Source organism: Canis lupus, chromosome 37 (assembly GCF_011100685.1).
Source record: "Canis lupus familiaris isolate Mischka breed German Shepherd chromosome 37, alternate assembly UU_Cfam_GSD_1.0, whole genome shotgun sequence".
In the NCBI taxonomy this organism is placed as follows: Eukaryota; Metazoa; Chordata; class Mammalia; order Carnivora; family Canidae; genus Canis; species Canis lupus.
In genome coordinates this window covers 10,725,386-10,745,212 of record NC_049258.1, presented here as the reverse complement: position 1 = coordinate 10,745,212, position 19,827 = coordinate 10,725,386, and the positions used below count along the sequence as shown (strand labels likewise).

Sequence of the window (19,827 nt, the reverse complement as noted above, 5' to 3'; positions counted from 1 at the left end):
TAATAGTAATAAAATGGTAAAAAAAAGCATCCTGATTGCTAGCAATGGTCAATTATGAGATAAGTCAACTAGGAAACTGAGTTGGTGAATACTACGAAATGGTCTCCATCCATGGCCCCTGATGCTTTCTCTACACATGCTTGAAAGGTCTTAAACCATTTTATTTTGAGATGAAAAAATGTGTGTGTGTATATAAAACATATATGTAATTGTATATGAACTCATATGAAATAAAGATGGAAATGTACTGGCTTTTGAGCTAACCCTCCATCCAGTACCCTAACACTTTCCAGAAACGCCAGGGACTCACAAGCCACTAAAAGGCCAGATAGTATTTTAAACAAGGTTTAAAACCAAGGGCATTGCCAGGTTTAAACCTGTAGTCCACTTTATTCCTCCCCTCAAAAGGTTTTCATTGCTTGAAAAAAGCTTGTTTTTTCGTACTAGTGGCTGTAGGGAAGTTAGAAGGAAGTCCTTTCTTTAGCAACTTCTTAGTCCTTTGTCTTCTACTCTACTAGTAGTTTACAAAACTATGTAAACTACTGGAGAAAGCTGGACATTAAGGCCATTATGCAAGTAGTACACTGGAGTTTGTGTTACAAAATAATATGCTAATATTGGCTGAAATTCTCCATCTGCATTTGTATGGTTGGTGCCTTACATTCTCTTGAGTCTTTTTATTTATTTTATTTTTATTTTAAAAGATTTCATTTATTCATCTGACAGAGTTAGAGAGCATAAGCAGAGGGAGTGGGAGAGGGAGAAGCAAGCTCCCTGCTGACCAGGGAGCCCAATGTGATCCTGGGACCATGACATGAGCCAAAGGCAGATGCTTAACCAGCTGAGCCACCCCGGTGCCCCTTGAGTCTTTCTTTTTAAGTTTCACCTCAGGGTAGATTAAAACCTTTCTCACCTAACAGATAAAGTCTAAGGATACTTATTTATATATTATATAAATATATATATAATACACACACACACACACACACATAGAAAGACTATGTGTGCATCTGTGTGCACACACACCCCTGGGTGCCCATGTGCTCACTTAGGACACTTGCAAGACAAACAAAATTCCTAAATCAATTATATTTCAATACCTGAAATATCCATAAGTACTATAAATATCAATGCATTAGTAAGAAAATAAATCTGTGTATCTTAAGTTTGAAAAACCAAAGATACTTTCCAGGGGTAGTAAGCATTGTTCTTTAAAAACTACACAACACATCTTCCTATTTTTTTTTCACTTGTTCTTCAGAGCTATTATATTTTTTAATTTGCTTTGTAAACAAGTTGAGTGGCTATTGTCTATTTTGTCCACCACCAACCTAACCTTAAGCAAATGTTTGAAATACTCTGAACATTTAGGTCTAGATGGGAAACCAGCTCCTATTTCTTCTTACTCATTTGCTTTGTTCTTAAATCTTCATCTTGTGGCTCTTCTTACCTCTTCTTCTTACCCTTCCTATCTTTAGGCTTCTCAGAAGATTTCTGCTTTGTGGAGATACCCTTGGGGCACCCCATGTAGATGAAGGAGAACTTCCTACACAGGGTTAAAAAGACCTGATGGCATCAACCAGTGGAACCCTTCCAGAAAGGAGAGATGCACTGGGTCATTTTATTGCTCCAACTGGGTTTCTTCAGTCAGGTTAAAGGAAACAGTTTATATGTTTTCTGCTTTTTCTGGCTTTCTTCCTAACCTTTTCTTTATTCTGAGCATGAACAAATTCTTCCATAAGAGAGGAAAAGATTCTTCAAATTCCTTAGGCAATCTCTGGGGTAATCAACCATCTCAGGAGTTTTAGGTTTTTCAGAGGTGTAAGGAGCACACAAAAATGTTGTTGGGAGAAATGAATCAGTATTTCATTTTTCACTGTTGAAATTAATTCAGAACAACATAATGTATGACAGTGACATGACATTTCCATTTGCTTTTCCTTGAGCCACTCTTTATATTTGGAAGTTTGCAGCAGGGAATCTGCAATCTCTCAGGCAGGAACAACTTTTCATAGTCTTAAAACCAGCAGCTGCCTCAAGTCAGTTTTGAATAGTATACTTTGTGTGCCAAAATAAATCCTTCTTTAAAATCCAGTGTGCCCTGACATGGATGAACCTTGAAAGCATTATGCTAAGTGAAATAAACCAGACACAGGAAGAAAATATTGTATGATTGCACTTATATGAAGTACTTAGTAGAGTTAGATTCACATAGACAGAAAGTAGACTAGTGGTTCGCAGGGGCTGGGGGGAAAGGAATAATAGGGAGTCTTTGTTTACTGGGTATAGAGTTTTAGCTTGAAATGATGAGAAGTTTTGGAGATGGATAATGGTGATGGTTATACTATAATGTGAATATACTAAGTGCTACATTTTAAAATGTAGCATTTAAAATGGAGGTGTCTATTAAAATGTCTATTAAAATGGAGTCAGTCTATTAAACTTCTGACTCTTAATTTTGGCTAAGGTCATTATTTCAGGGTCAGCATCGAACTCTATGGTCAGTGGGGAGTCTGCTTGAGGGTTGTCTCCCTCTCCCACTCCCCTCACTCATATTCTTTCTCTCTCTAAAACAAATGAATACATCTTAATAAAATGGTTAAAATGGTAAATTTTATGTATTTTGGCATAATACAAAAAAAGTAAAAACAAAAACAAAATGGTATAATTATCCTAAAACATTCTCACTGAAGTTTCTAATAGAATCTTTTAAGGTCTAAAAGGTGGCAGAAGGAAGGAAAAAATGATGATGGGAGATGAGAGAGTGTTGGTATTTTTTTTTAAGATTTTATTTATTTATTCATGAGAGACACAGAGAGAGAGAGAGAGAGAGAGGCAGAGACATAGGCAGAGGGAGAAGCAGGATCCCCACTGGGGAGCCTTATGTGGGACTCAATTCCTGGACCCTGGGATCACGACCTGATCCCAAGACAGATGCTCAACTGCTGAGCCACCCAGGCATCCCAAGAGCGTTGATTTTAAGTGCTGGGAATAACCAATACATCCTACTTGTGTATTTTCCATAATCTGTTTACTCTGGGCCCCCACTGACCCTGAAGCCACCAGGGCTCACTGTGAACGAGAGGCTCTGGCACTCTATGGTATCATTAGTTTCTTTAAGACAAAGGCTTTAATGCTCCCCCGTGGTCACCTGCCTCCTAAAATGCACTCAGTTTCAGGCACCTTGGTGGTTCAGTTGGTTAAGCAACTGACTCTTGATTTTAGCTCAGGTCATGATTTCAGGGTCGTGAGATTGAGCCCAGCTTTGGGTTCCATGCTGGGTGTGGAATCTGCTTAAGATTCTCTCTCTCCTTCTCCCACTGCCTCTCTACTCCAATAAATAGATAGATAAATAAATAAATAGATTTTAAAAATGCACCCAGTTTGTATCCTAAGGGGTTTTGTGGCCTAGCAAAATTGGATGTTTCCCTTTTCCTTTGGAAATCTCCCTACTTCCTTCCTCTTTTACCACCCTGAAAAGAAAAAAAAAAAAAAAATGGGGGAGAGCAATCACAATGTAAACACTCAAGAGCTAATAATTATGTAGAGAGAGAACAAATAATAGTAAACTCAATGAAAGATGCCTATTGCTCTATTTTTACATTACTTTTTGAGTTTTACAAAACAATAATAATAAAAAGAACAAATAACAGATAAGAGTAATGACAATGATTTTAACTCATAATTGAATTTCTACTCTGTGTTATCATTTCTGATTAAATTCATGAAACATTTACCAATGAAATAACATACATTTTTGTGTATTTTGTATATGTAAGGGATACATAGCTTAGGATAGACATAAAGAACTGGTAGGTGAGCCGAAGAAATTCTCCAGAATGCAGCACAGAACGTTAAGGAGACAGGAAATATGAAAGAGAGGTAAGAACTGTGGATAATAGAAAGACATGGTCTGATAGTCTTTCCTTAGAGCTCCAGAAAGAGAGATGGGAATAGAGGCCACATTCAAAGATGAAATGACCAACTAAATAAACAATTCATAACAGGGAGAAGCACAATATATACTCAGCAAGGTGAGTGAAAAGAAACCCGCACCAGACACCTTAAAGTGAAAACTCTACAATATTAAAGGCAAAAAAATTCTTTAAAACATCTAGATAAAATGAGAGATCACCTGCGCTTGTAAGACAAGGCTAAAAGCTAACTTTTCAACCATTAGGCTAAATGCAAACTTCACAATAGCATCAATGGAAGACAATCAGGGGGATGATATCTTCAAAGTTCTAAGAAAAAATAAGCATCAATCTTGAATTACATCCCCAGTAAGCCTACCTTTCAACAATGAGAGTTTATCTTAAGACACAAAAACAGAATTTGCCATTGATACTAAAGAATATTCTAAGAGATTTACCCTAAAAGAAAGGAAAATTATTCCAAAAGTAAGATCTAATGTGCACAAAGTAATAATGAACAGTTTTAAATTTATTTGCACTTAATGAAAATAGCTGTAAAGAACATAAAGCAAAAATGAATGGAATTATGACAAATCAACAATGTCGTGAGCAATTTCAACACACCTTTGATTGATAAACAGAAAAATAATATGAAGATTTGGACGACACAATTAACCTTGAATTTTTGAATGTATGTAAAACCTGTACCCAACAATTCAGGAATCTGTATTCTTCTCAAACACATGTGAAATATTTGCAAACACTGATCACATACTAGGGCAGTGCTTCTTATGCTATCTTTGGTGAAACACCAGCTTTTTCTCAATTTTGGTGATGACTTAATTTTGAAGATTTCAAACTTAAAGAAGAGTTGCAAGAATAGTAGAAAGAACTCTCTTAAACAGATTCACAATTGCCAACGTTTTGCCACTTTTATTTTTTTCTGTTTTTTTCTGAGGCAGTAGAGAGTAAGTTGCAGATCGTAATTCTTCACCCCTAAGTACTTCATTATTTTCTAAGAGCAAAAACATTATTTTACATAATAGTGCAATAATCAAAATCAAGAAATTTAACATTGATCCAACACTACTATCTAATCCATAGTCCATATTTAAATTTCACCTTTTGTCCAACTTAGTTCCATTTGCCCCAGGATCCAATCTAGGACTATGCGTTGCGTTTATTTGCATGTCTCTTTAGTTTCTTTACTCTGGAACAATTCCTCAGTCTATCTTTGCCTTTCAAAACCTTAACCCAGTAGGGGATCAAACTATGCCACCCCACAATATGCCACTCTGGGATAAAAATTATTTTGAGCTGAAGGCAATTGAGAAAAAGCAAACATATAATGAGCTTTCTTCTTCTCTCTATCTGCCTGAAAGTAGTGCATGAATTCTCCTTGTGAGGCTGTCCGTCCCATAATTTACTGCCCCTAAAGAGTCCAGAAACCCCTTTCTTTTTTGTTATCACTTACCTATAAATTTACCATCCTTTGTCAGAATGGTATAAAAGCCTCCAAGACTAACTGCTTCTTTGGGTGTTTTCTTTTCCTTCTATAAAGCCCCTTCCCCTATGTCATATAAAACTTTTAACATCAAATAAAATTTATATGCTTTTCTCCCAATAATGTGTTGTCAGTTTATAGGCTCATCCACAGACTCTAAGAGGATAGAGGGACATTTTCCTCTCCCTATAAACCTTTAAAAGAGGACAGGCTAGTTATGTGGCAGAAGGTCCCTCAAACAGAGTTACTTTATCTGATGTTTGATTTTTTATAGGGAAATCACATAGGTGATGCTGTACCCTTCTCCGTGTCTTATATTAGGAGACACCCCGGGATCCCTGGGTGGCGCAGCGGTTTGGCGCCTGCCTTTGGCCCAGGGCGCGATCCTGGAGACCCGGGATCGAATCCCATGTCGGGCTCCCGGTGCATGGAGCCTGCTTCTCCCTCTGCCTGTGTCTCTGCCTCATTCTCTCTCTCTCTGTGACTATCACAAATAAATAAAAATTTAAAAAAAATTAAAAAAAAAAAAAGGAGACACCCCGTGTCAGTCAGTGACATTATTGATAATATGAACTCTAATCATTTGGTGAAGGTGGTGTCTGCCAAGTTTCTCTACTGAAAAGTTACTATTTTTTTCCTTTGTAATTGATAAGTAATTTGTGGTGAGGTACTTTGAGACTATGTAAATTTTTTATTCCTCATCAAGTTTGTGCTCTAATTGGGCACTGTTGATTCTTGCTTGAACCAATCACAACTATATTGCATAATAGTGGTTTTCTAAGTCCACATTTCTTCTCCAGTTATTAGCTGGCATGTTACTGCAAGGACGTGCTTCCTTGCTTATCCAGCTAGCTGGCTAACCTTAGTATTGACTTAGACATTCTTATTTTATGCAGTGGGTTATAATCCATTATATACATTATTTGCTTTGATTGTAAATCAAATTGTACTCAAGTTGTACATCTTTGACCAGTTGGCATTTCTTCAAGTTGCTTCCCTTTTGGTCTATTCCTGTCATTTTGTGACCACTTAATAAAAAAAAAAAAAATGTTCTGGCTTAGATGTTCCTGGCTCATCTTATACTTTCCCTGCCCTATCCTTAAACTTGGCCATTTCTCCAAAATGTCTGAGTTCTTTTAAGTGGGGAATGGTACCAGGAAATCAAGATCTGAGTGGCAGACCAACACTTATATAAGATACAAAACTTAATTTCTTCAGAAATAATGCACCTAGCAGAACCAAATGCAAATCTTCCCTGAGGGAGTCCACCTCATTCAAGGCTTCAAAAAAAATCTCACAAATGAAATTTCAGGGATCCCTGGGTGGCTCAGCAGTTTAGCGCCTGCCTTTGGCCCAGGGCGCGATCCTGGAGTCCCGGGATCGAGTCCCATGTCAGGCTCCCATCATGGAGCCTGCTTCTCCCTCCTCCTGTGTCTCTGTCTCTGTCTCTCTCTATGTCTATCATAAACAAATAAATAAATCTTAAAAGCACACACACACACACAAATGAAATTTCAAATTTCAAAGTAAATTAGCGTATCACTATAAAAAATAACCAAACACGCATGGAAAAAGAGATACCATATGCAAGAACCAAAAGAAACAATAAACAATAGAAATAGGCTTACAAGGACCTTTGTTCTAGATATGTAAGAGCTTAGAAAATTATAAACTACAAAAAGGCATTAAAGACAAACCACATTTAAAAATTGGAAAACAGTATTACAAAGGTGTTAGTTATACTCAGAGAGTTCTACAATTCCAATGCAATTCTAATGAAAATCCCATGAGGATATTTCATGAAATTTGAAACAATGAATCTAAAAAATATATGAAAAATCATGGGGCACCTGGCAGGCTCAGTTGGTAGAGCATGCAACCATTGATCTCAAGGTTGTGAGTTTGAGTCCCACAGTGGTGTAGAGATTACACAAAAATAAAATCTTAAAAAATAAAATGAATATGAAGAATCAAAGGGGAAAAATAGCCAAGGCACTCCTGAGGAAGGAGACGAAATAGGTGGGGACACTTGTGCTACTAGATATCAAACATTATTATAAAGCTGTAGAAGTTAATATTGTGGGACAATGGTTCAAGGACAGAGAAACTGACCCCAGCAGAACAGAAGAGAGCCCAGACACAGACCTCTGCATTTCTGGAAATTTGATATATGAGAGATTTGGCATTACAGATCACCGAAGAAATTGGGTGAGACAATTGGCTGGCACAGACAAAAATCAATTTCCAGTGTATTAAAGATTTAAAATGAAAGGACAAACTTTACAACTTTTAAAAGAATGTATTGGAAAATATCATTCTGACCTCAAGGAGGGAAGAATTTTTTAAACAAGAAACAAAAGGGCTAACCCTAAATGAAAAGATTGATAAGATCAACAATATTAAAATTAAGAACTTTTGTTCAAAAAGACAACATAAAGATATGAAAGCATAAGCCATGAACTGGGGAGGCTTCTTGCAACACATATAACTGATAAAAGGTTGGGGCACCTGGGTGGCTCAGTGGTTGAGCGTCTGTCTTTGGCTCAGGTCATGATCCCAGGGTCCTGGGATTGAGTTCCATGTTAGGGGAACTCCCGGAGGGGACCCTGCTTCTCCCTCTGCCTGTGTCTCTCCCTCTCTCTCTCTGTGTCTCTCATGGATAAATAAATAAAATCTTAAAAAGAAACCTGATAAAAGGTTAGTATTCAGAATAGAAGAACACGTATAAACCAAGAAAGAAAGAAAGAGAAAGAAGGAAAGAAAGGGAGGGAGCGCAGAGGGAGACAGAGACAAAAGAAAATAAGCAAAAGACACAAGAAGGTATTCATAGAAGAGAAACACAAATGGCTAATAATCCATGAAAAGATGTCCAATCTCACTGGTAATTAGAAAAATGCACATTTAGATCACAACATGACACCATTCTACCCACTTGATTATAAAGTCGGTGCAGATGTAGATAAGGGGCTGTAACGCAGGGCTGGTGTATAAACTGCTACAACTACTGAGGAAAGTAACTCAGCACTATTTCAAGGCATTGAACATTCATATACCCTGTGACACTGCAAATCCACTGAGTATTCTAAAAAATCTTTAAATATAAGTACCAAGTATATTTATAACAGCAAAGGCAAACAAAACAAAAAACCAAACTAAACATTTGAAATGTCCATCAAAGGAAATAAAGCATAGCTATATAGATCAACATGAATGATCTTAGAAACATCTTGAGTAGAAAAAAGCAAGGCACAGCAGGCTAAAAACAATATAATACCATTTTTACAAAAACTCAAAAGCAGGTAAAACAAAACAATATCTTTAGAACACATAAAAATGTAAAATAATTATTTTTAATTATTTTTAAAAGAGGTAAGAGAATGACAATAAGAAAAAAATTCAGGTAAGAAGCCCATCTGGTGGAGGGGTAGGTTGATGGGAGAAGGGCACATATAAATGTGACGGTGTGTTCTAGTTATTACACTAGGTAGTAGGCCCATGAAGTCCATTTTATTATGCTTCTTAATCTACATCAGGTTTCCCAATCTTAACACTGTTGACATTTGGGGCTGGATAAATCTTTGTTCTGGGGAGCTGTCCTGTGCATCATAGGAGCATCCCAAGCCTCTACCCACTAGATGCCAGTAGCACACCCAGCTGTGTGTTCAGCTGTGACAATAAAAAATAGCTTCAGACATTGCCAAATGTCCCTGGGGAGCAAAATTGGCCTTGGTTGAGAATTACTGATGTATATATATATATGGTACATTTTTTTTTTCATGTGTGCGTTTTGTTTTGCTTTTAAGTAGGCTCCATACTCAATGTGGAGCCCAGTGTGGGGTTAGAACTCATGACTGTGAGATCAATCCCTGAGCTGAGATCAAGAGTCAGACACCTAACCGACTGAGCCACCCAGGAGCCCCTATATGGTATATATTTTTTGAATGTTTTAAATGTTCCATAATAAAACAAAGTTTAAAAGTGATGAGTAGAAGTTTCACTCAGCCTGTAAGCACAACTAGGAAGTAATTATTAAGTGCTGAGAAAACCAGAGCCTGCTGCAGGGCCTTTGAAGTGACAGCGTAGAGTAGTGAGAGCTGACAGTTTCAGGAGGATTTTGACTAGCTGGTGATATTTCTAGAAATGGTACTGGGTATTGGGAAATCAATGACTCCAGATACACTGGAGGAATATTTCTGCAATGTTTCTCAATTTTTTGGGAAATCAAAAAGCTTAGTTTAGCCTTTTAGAATACTACTTAATTTTTTAAACATCTATTATTGATTTTTTTAAAGAAAAACAAGACCTTTTGTTTATATAAGACCTTCTAAGGAACTGAAGGAAGTCCATATATTTTGTTACCTTTGAGGGGTTGGCTCTTTTTGCAAAGTCACACAAATTTAACTGTGGCCCCAGATAACTGGAACATTTCCAGAAATAATGTAACATATCATCGCTTCTCTAGGATGATGAGTGATCCCACACTCACTCACTATTGCACCCTATTAATCCAAGAGCTTCCCCAATGATGTGGTTCTACTTGGAAACACCTGTCTGATTCTTATACTTACACTATAGCCCCCTTTAATCCCTCATGGAGAGAGTTTATTTCCCTCATTTTAAAAATGGAGAAACACAGACACATAAAGGATACATACTTTTCAAGATAGCATAATCCAGAGTAATTAATTAGAAACAGAATTGGTGCAAAAATCGGGTTTACTGAATTGTGGTCTGCGTGCCTTTTTCCCTAAGCTCTGAACTGTGCTTGGGCATGTGTGAGCATTAGTGTGTAGAAGTGTATATGTGTGTGTGTGTATCTGTGGTTGGGGAGATGTGTGTGTTTCTCTGAGGACAAGGGGGAAAGACAAAGGACTGGAGAACCAGAAGGAGAGGCATGGTAGAAAGAATATCAGATTCAGAATATGCCTTTGGCCAGAACTCTCTGAGTCTCAGTTTTTTTAACCATAAAAACTCGCAGAATGATTGCAAAAGTCAAATGAGATGTGTATTTGAAAGAAAGCACTTTATGTTTCTGTATATAAATGTGATTGTCATTATTAGTACTATTATTTAAAATGTAAGACAGATGATAAAGGAATCTGCATCGGTAAAATGACCCACATTTTCTTCCTTTTCTTGGCCCTGGCTCTTACCATATGTCCAGTTCAGAGGAATATTCAGTGGCTCCCAGCAAGGCATCCGGAGGCCGGTACCAGAGGGTCACAACTTCTGAAGAGTATGTCTGGCTGGGAATGGACTTCGCCCGGGCAAGACCTGACCGAGGAGGAAAAACACAGAACTCACTGTCCTAGGACATCCCGCAGAGCCAGGAAGAGATGCTTGCTACCACAGAGTCAGTAACTAGCAGAATAAGAAACATTTAGGGATCCCTGGGTGGCGCAGCGGTTTAGCGCCTGTCTTTGGCCCAGGGCGCGATCCTGGAGACCCGGGATCGAATCCCACATCGGGCTCCCGGTGCATGGAGCCTGCTTCTCCCTCTGCCTGTGTCTCTGCCTCTCTCTCTCTCTCCGTGACTATCATAAATAAATAAAAAAAAAAATTAAAAAAAAAAAAAAGAAACATTTAAAAAATAAGACACAAATTTTGGGGGCTTTTTTTTTTTTTTTTTTAATTTTTATTTATTTATGATAGTCACAGAGAGAGAGAGAGAGAGAGGCAGAGACTCAGGCAGAGGGAGAAGCAGGCTCCATGCACTGGGAGCCCGATGTGGGATTCGATCCCGGGTCTCCAGGATCGCGCCCTGGGCCAAAGGCAGGCGCCAAACCGCTGCGCCACCCAGGGATCCCCAATTTTGGGGGCTTTTAATAGAGCTACTCAACTCTCTTGACCCTTGTGACCTCCTTGTCAAGTGAATTTCTCAAGTTTGGGTCTATTTTGCAGCTAGATGTGGCCTCCTGGCAGCTAAGTATAGGGAGGTGAGTAAATTCTTCCCTATATGATAAAAACAGAACCGATGTGGGAACTTCCAGATCATGCCCTTTTGGGGGGATTAAGCCTTCTTTGAGCCCCTTTCCTTTTCCTCGAGGCTATAATGAGAAGAAGGTGACAGCCGTCTTTAGACATGTAGTTGGGGCAAAACCCTAAGGTTGGCGGGGACCCCATGACGGAGGGACATGGGTCAGGACGCCACGGGGCCACCATACAAGCTCCAACTACTTAGGTCAGCTTGTTATATGAGACAAAGTTAAACTTCTAACATGTTTACGATCTCTATAATTTAGGGTTTCTGTAATAGCAATAGGACTCAATGCACAACTAATACGGTCGCCCTCCATTTTTGCAGACCAGGAATCCCCAGTTTAATAAAACACAGGGTAGGGACTGCTAATCCAAATTAATTAGTTTGGTAGGACCTTGGACACATTGCTCTCATGTTCTGCAATATAAGAGTACTTTTTTTTTTTAGAGAGGGGGGAGGGGCAGAGGGAGAGGAAGAAAGAGAATCTTAAGTGGGCTCCTTGCTAGGCATGGAGCCCAACATGGGGCTTGATCTCAAGACCCTGAGATCATGACCTGAGCTGAAATCAAGAGTTGAACACTCAGCTGACTGAGCCACCCAGGAGCCCCTGTCGGTACTTCTGTCAACTACCTAATCTCACAGAATCACGTGATCTAGAACTGGGGGAAAACCCTCAGTAGATGAGTTCTCTGTTATGGCAAATTGACAAATGAATATCTGTTGAATGCTTACTTATCCAGATGAAAGCTACTATGTCAGAAGAAAGTACTGCAGCTGTAGTGCAGCCATTTGATTGATAACTGGCCAACAGATAAGAGTGGTACCCCAGCTCCAGCTTTTCAACAAATATTAACTGAGCATCTACTGTGGTGTTTTTATGGTTAAAAACTTGCTTACACTGATAAGCAAAATGGACTCAGGCTGCCTTCATAATTCTTATAGTCTAGTGGAAGAGACAAAATCACCACACAACATATGTGTGTATATAATTATAAACTGTAATAAGTGCTAATATGGAAAGATACAGTGATACCCCAGGGAAATCTGCATCACTTTGATGGGAATAAAAACCTCAGGTACTCCTGCAGTGACAGCTCTGTTGATAGGTGAGCAGGAACAAGTGCCATGGAGCCTCTGTTCCAGCAGGGGTCCATTCTATAATGTGGGGTTTACCTCTTTATCCTGGATCTATTCTGATAAAATTTTTATATCCACTCAGATATAGGAAAACCTACTAGGTAGAGTTCACTCTATACACGTCTCTATAAAGATTGGCAGTGGGGCAGTGGAGATGCCCAAGTTTTCGGGTCTGATTAGACTGGGGCTTGATGGAATTCTAGGAAGCTCCCAATCTTGCCCTGTTTCTTGCCCAACACACTTCCTATATGGTAGTTTGACATCCTCACAAAGCATCATGTTCCACGGGCCTCCACTTTTCAAAGACCGGGCCTAGTCAATGCTTTAAACATGTGCACACAAAAGCATCATTGTTCAGAGCCCAGAAGGAGACTCGAGGGGAAACTTACCAAAATCAGCCAGTTTGAGCTCTCCCAGGTGACTGATGAGTAAGTTCTGAGGTTTCAGGTCCCTGTGAAGAACGTGTTGGTGGTGGATGTACGCCAGGCCCCGCAAAAGTTGAAACATGAAAAGCTGGAAGGAATGAACACCTTATCTAAGCAGATTTGAGCCACTATGTGTTGATTTCTCCTCTAAATCAAAAACAGTCATCTGAAAGAATATAGTAAAAGTGTCTCTTCAGAGACCAAAAAAAAAAAAAAAAAAAAAATTTTACATTCAGAGAAGGGAAAAAAAAGACAAGAAAAGTCAAATAAGTAGACCATGTCCTAAAAACAAAGGGAATCTGCCTTTTCCTGACATCTCCTTTCTTTGATACTGGAGGAATTACCCTTCCTTAAAAATCTAAAGGGAAACTTTGAAGTTTCCTTTGGAACACTAGTTATTGATTTAGATGTGAAAGATTTAATTTTTTTCCCACCAATGAACTTGGCATATGAGATCAAAGTTGACCTGGAAATGATATTCTAAGGTTTACAACTGCTTAAGTTTTCCAGGCTCTCTGATATGAAACCCTTTTCAAAACATAACACAAGGAGACCAGACTGGGAAATATATCTTTAGATGGTATTAGGAAATAAAGGAACCATTATCTTTTTAAACCTATTTTTAAAGCCTGAAGTTCAAAGTTGGAAACAAACTATAGTACAGTCGTTTGACTAAGAGGAAAGAGAGATCCCCCCTCCCCCCCAAAAATACACCAAAAAAAGAAAAAGAGAATAAGGAATAAAGAGTATATAAAAGAAAGAAGAAGGAAAAATATATTCTGGGCCCAAATATTTTAAATGTTGTGTGTGGTTATAAGGCATAGAAACTGAAGACATTACTAGGTTCTCACCAATGTAGAAGCTGAAGGAAAAAAAAGAATACTTAGCATTCCAATGTCTTTTGCTCTTTTCCAGTGCCACTGGCAATTGAGAACTGAAACACCAACATTAGTGTTTACAAAGACCCATGCCAACTGAGAACAAGTTCTGGCAGTTTAGAAAAGAAAAGCCCAGCCCCAGCATTCCTGGAGACACAGACACCTAGCCGATGCAGAGCTGTGCAGATAAACCCACTTTTTCCATCACATCTTGGAAATTAGGAACTGCAGAGATGCTGGGACCTGTACTGGCCTAACAATGACTAGGAGACATTGGAGCCAAGCTGAGGGAGGCATGGTCTGACCGGGGCAGGGGCCTGGGTTAGGGTGGGGGTTGCCCACCATGGCACAGCTGTGGCCATGTATTTCCATGCAGGTCCCACATTGGGCTCACAAGTCATTTAAGAATGTTAAAGATTTCTTGAGACTCCTACTTCACTGGTTCTATGAGCTTTCCCAGTGTTCTCCACACACTCTTCATTTTACCATTCATTCATCAAACCACTAAGCTACCAAAATATGAAATTCCTATACCAATGTTTAAACCTTCTAATCAGCTATAAATATAAATGTTTCTGGAAAAGACAATATAAAGAACCCACAAAAATTGCAGGGAAAAGAGATAAGAGGCTATATTACGTGCTTACAGGTATGTTTTTCAACAGGAAAATACTAAGGAAGGAGGGAGCACAAGACAACTGAGGGCCAGAGACAGAAAGGAAGAAGGGGAAACATTTATTAGAAGCCAAGCACCTTTTATAATCCTCAAAGTAACCCTCGAGGGAGATATGCTTGTCTTTGATTCACAGATAAGTAAAATTGGGCTCAAGGAAACTTTAAAAACATGTCAAGAGACCATCAGGGCCGAAACTCAAACTCAGACCTGCCTAACTCCTCTACATCATTCTGAGAAACCAAAGAAAAGAAAATGAAACCATGACAGGGAAAGGGAGTCAGCTGGCTGAGTCAGAGGCAGAGCTTCTGAGTGGGCCAGCCTGAAAATGCAGTTCATGTTGGCGAGTAGACTGCTCTCGCTAATTAGTCACGCCCGCGTCCCACCTTCTTGCCCTTCCGTCCCTTTCCTGCCTGGCTCCACATATATGTCCACAAACATTCATAAATGGTAACGCAGTACAGTATTAATGGATGGCATTTTATAACCACACTTCTTAAAACTACAGTCTGCCCCGACTAACCTCGCCACCCACTCACTCTTGAATCCTTTGCAACCTGTATTCTCCTTTCACACTGCCAATGCTTCACCAACAACAGAACACAATCCAATGGCATTTTCTCAGTCAACATCAAGCCAGATTGTGGGTGATTCTTTCCAGAGAGGCTTCCCATACCCCAGGGGTTAGTCCTGTTTTCAACACAGTGAGGCTCTTGGGAACAAAGTAATTTCACTGGGCTAGTGCCATCTGGGCCGGAGTGAGCATTTTCACTGCTGCCTCTGCTCTGGGGAACTCATCCCTATTTCCATTTGCTTTGACTGGAAAACTTCTTTGCGCTTCCACATACCCCTAATAAATCCCTCTATTTATTAGTGTATCCCTCGCAAATCCACAAAGTAGTCAAGTATGACTGCAGTCAAATGTAGTTTTCAAGACAGTCTCCACCACGCCGTCCCTGAGACTGTCTCTTCCCTTGACCTTCCCATGAGAGTGTAGTTTTTCTGAAACCTCTATAGTCTGAAAAGCTGCTTCCTTTTGTCTCTTGTCCTGTTCCTCTTTCAACCCCTACAGGCAAAAGTTCTATAATCAGTTCTTTTATCTTTGTGTATTTGCTCTTTTGGTTATCTACTCTCTTGTCTTCAACTACAGACATCCTGTACCAATTACCCCCAAGTCTGTATTTCCAGCATCTATCTTCCTCCTGGGCACTAATCACCTCTCTGATTGTCTACTGTTCATTTCCCTTTCGATTTCCATCTCAGCTAACAGCTCACCATGTCTAAAACAGGACTCTTCCTCCTCCCCTCCAAATCAACTTCTTCTATTTCTGTTACTAGAGCTATAATTACTCTGGTCAATCAACCCAGAAGAAGAAACCCAGAAGGTGAGGCCTCACCCTAGACTTCCTGAATCAGATGCCCAGGTCATTTGTCTGCTTGTTGAAGTTTGAGAAGCACTGGGCTAGCCCACATCAATAAACTCCTAACTGGAACCCCCTACTCTTTAATCCATCCCACAGACCACAGTTACATAAATTTCCTTCAGATCATGTTATTCCCTCTCAACTCAAACCCTTTTAATGGCCCTCCTGTCTAAGAAATATAGTCCACGTCTTAGAAAATAAGGCTTCCAGCCACCTAGCCAATCTATTTTTTCCAGACTTATGTACCCCCATCTCACTTGGTGTTATTCACAAATGTCCTGTAATAGTATTGGTTCATATTTCTTATCTCTTGTTTTTGGTTGTAAGGTCCTTGAGGGTAGGAGTTTTGTCTTCTATGTTTTTTTATCCCTCTAAGCCTTCGGCACAGTGCCCAGTATAAGAGTCACTCAAGCCTGAAAGTGTTTGTTCTCAGTTATTCTTTCTCTGAGTGTTCTTCTACTTAATCAATAGCCCTAGATCCTTGACTCTTCTGCTCTCTCCTAAGTTATCAGCAACCTGCTTATCTTCACCTCCTTGCTTCAGATTAGACTCAGTTTAGAAGCCTGACCATGACTTTAACCTCTCTCGACAATCTCCTCAACTCTGAATCAATCCAACTTCTACTTTGTCTATTCCTCTGTCTGAATTGCTCAGTGCTGCCATTAAAAAGGAAATCCCATGATCATGCAGAAAATTTAATGGTTTTCATTTTCACCAAGAGTCCTTAACACACTACTAGACATTCTTTCTTAGTTTGCCTGGTTAGATCTCTATCCCATCTCCACTAGCTATTTTAAAAGGTTTTTACTCTCCCCAACCCCCTGTCCTCAATCTTCTTTTCCTCTTTGTTTCCAAGACAGGATTAGGTCCCCTTATTATGAGTTCTCCTAGTATTTCTAGTTAACATGGCTATAGCCCTGGTCACTTTGCTTCTTACTACGTATTTAACACCATATATCAGGATCCCTGGGTGGCGCAGAGGTTTGGCGCCTGCCTTTGGCCCAGGGCGCGATCCTGGAGACCCGGGATCGAGTCCCACGTCGGGCTCCCGGTGCATGGAGCCTGCTTCTCCCTCTGCCTGTGTCTCTGCCTCTCTCTCTGTGTGACTATCATAAATTAAAAAACAAACAAAAAAACCCCACCATATATCTTACTGGACTTTAAGCTTATTGACAATAAAAAACACAACTTATTCATTATTGAAACCTCAGAACTTAATATAATACCAAGCATTCAATCATTCTTGAATGAATAAATGAATAAAAGAATATAAATGTTAATTAAATGAATGAGTACAGCATATAGAAATTTCGTATAGGTTATATCAAGGACCAATCAATTAATTAATGCCAGTAAAAGCCATAGAGAATGAAAAGTACGAAATGCAAGTGGTTTCTAACATCCACAGCACACACAGAATTATAGCGAGTTAAAGAGTTTATTATTATTTCTATTCCCGTGACTGGGAAATGGAACTTGGTCCCATTTATAACAGGATCTGATAGAACAGGTAACTAATTTAGACCTAACAAAGGTAGTTTGTTTGCTGATTCTGATGGGGAACTATAAGTACAACACAAACTTTATCCCAGACTACAATAGTCTGCCATGAAGGATGTATTTATTTTACTATGGCTTAGCTTCACTTCTTTCCTTTAAATGCAATTCTTTTTTAATTGGTTTGTACTTCTGAAGACACGTTTGCATGATGGCAATGGCTGACAAGTTTAGGCTGCCTGGAAATGGCTACACATTGCTCTATATCTTGAGGGGAACCTTTTTCCCCCCATGATTTTATTTACTTATTTTGAGAGAAAGAGAAAACTGCAAACAGCTGGAGGGGCAGAGGCAGAGGGAGAGAATCTCAAGCAGACTCCCTGCTGCGCACAGAGCCTGACGAGGGACTTGATCCCCACAACTGTGAGATCAAGACCTGAGAAATACCCAGGTGCCCCAGGGAGAAACTTTAAAAAAAAAAACTTCTCCGGAATATCAATAATATGCATCTTCTTATTTAGTATCATGGGACTTTGCTTTGTGATGACGATGTGTTTCAAAATTCTGCTGCGGGCAAGCCAGACGGGAGTCCTGACCCCTCGAAGTACTCACCCTGACATTGTGAGGATGAAGCCCTCCTGGGTGTTGACACATGTACTGGGCCAGGTCTGTGTGCTACAGATAATGGTGGAAAGAATGACATTAGTGGAACTTCAACAGTGTCCTAAAGTGGACCACAGATGTTAGAGGTATTACAAACTTCAGAATTTTTGAGAATAAGGTACAAAAGGTACATAACCGGGGTTCCTGAGATCTCACTACTCCTGAGGTCAAACACCGTGCATCCTTCTAAATGGCTGTTCTAAGAAGGAAGCTTGTTTCTCATCACAAAAAGATGCTTATTTTAAATGACTGCCACTAAACACAGCGATACAGGCATATTTCACCCTCCTTGAGGGCGAGTCAAGTATAGATGCATTAGGATTTCATCCTGCTAGTATCTGAATGTTTTTTTCATTTCAAAAATATGAAAATGAGTTATTACTTAGTAAACTTGTATACAATTTTTAAAAGCCTTATGATTTACGTCTTTATTGTCAATGAAAAAATGGGGTCTGCTCAGATGGTGATTAAAAATAGATAAAAAAATAACTGCAAAAGTTTTATTTAGGAGGCAAACTCAACGTGCTTATTTATTATTGCCTGTAAGGGGGACAAAAGACAGCAAATACAGTGTGTAAGGAAGCAGGACTAAAGAAGGAGTGTAAGAACAATAGGCTCTAGTAATCATAATAATGAAAATTTCCATGACACTTTCCACATTGCAATGAAAGTTTTATCATGCCATAAAATATTAACAGATTCATTATACAAGCACCAGGCTTTTCCCTCATGCTTTAGAAAATGCTGGGGCAACTCACCATGTATTCAAAAACGAATGTCAGTGTCTCTTTGGTGTGGATTATGTCATGCAGGAGCACGATATTGGCATGTTTCAAACCCTTCAAGAGAGAAGCTAGAAAAATTAAACAAAATGTTAATTCAATCATTGATAATGAAAGTACTGCTTTAAGGATATCAAGCAGTATTTATTTTTTAAACATTTCAGATCATTCTGGTTTTTTATTGCTGGGGAAAAACTCTGGTGAAATAATATTTAAAATTACAAAGAAGGGATCCCTGGGTGGCTTAGCGGTTTGGCACCTGCCTTCGGCCCAGGGCGTGATATTGGGGTCCCGGGATCGAGTTCCGCATCAGGCTCCCTACACAGAGCCTGTTTCTCTCTCTGCCTGTGTCTCTGCCTCTCTCTCTCTCTCTCTCTCTCTCTGTCTCTTAAGAATAAAGAAATAAAATCTTTAAATAAATAAATAAATAAAATTACAAAGGACCTTCATTATTTGTCAAATGGCAAGTCATTGTATTTACATAACTTATTTTTCTAACTGGCTAGAGCAGTTGCAAAAAAAAAATATGTTTCCATTTATCTAATCAATTTCATCAAAGCACTCAGAGCACTTTGCAAGTGCTTCCCTCTGGGAATCTTATCTCTGCTTCAGAGTTACAGAAGAGGAGGCCTGGAGAGATAAAGGCCATTGCAGGAGCAGGAAATGGAGTGGTCTGCCTTCTAGAGTCAAACTTTGCAACATGTGACCATTCTCTAAAATTCAAAGTGTCACAGAGGGTCAGCAGGGCCCACGGATGCGATTAGTGGAAGGCAGGGATAAGAGTATGGGATGAAGAATTGTTGAAACATGTTAGAGAGTGGAGAGGATTTCTTAAAGGGAGAATGCAAACCTCTGTGGAAAGCAGAAAATGCAAACTTGAAAAGAGGACAGAACCAAACTTGGGGAGCCCAGGGGAGTATGAGTGGTGAGGTGTGAGGACTGTCTTTTGC

General features: G+C 39.3%; 1 protein-coding gene across 3 annotated transcripts in view; it reads right to left on the bottom strand.

Moving 5' to 3' along the window:
• CDK15 (cyclin dependent kinase 15) overlaps nt 1-19,827 on the bottom strand; it is an 82,837-nt gene that overhangs the window by 44,426 nt on the left and 18,584 nt on the right. For all 3 annotated transcript variants that reach the window (XM_038585378.1, XM_038585379.1, XM_038585380.1), the window contains exons 5-8: nt 18,854-18,948; nt 18,045-18,107; nt 12,925-13,048; nt 10,572-10,692 (exon numbers count right to left, since the gene is read on the bottom strand). In XM_038585378.1, coding sequence (XP_038441306.1) covers nt 10,572-10,692; nt 12,925-13,048; nt 18,045-18,107; nt 18,854-18,948 — 403 coding nt within the window. The remainder of the gene's footprint in view (nt 1-10,571; nt 10,693-12,924; nt 13,049-18,044; nt 18,108-18,853; nt 18,949-19,827) is intronic.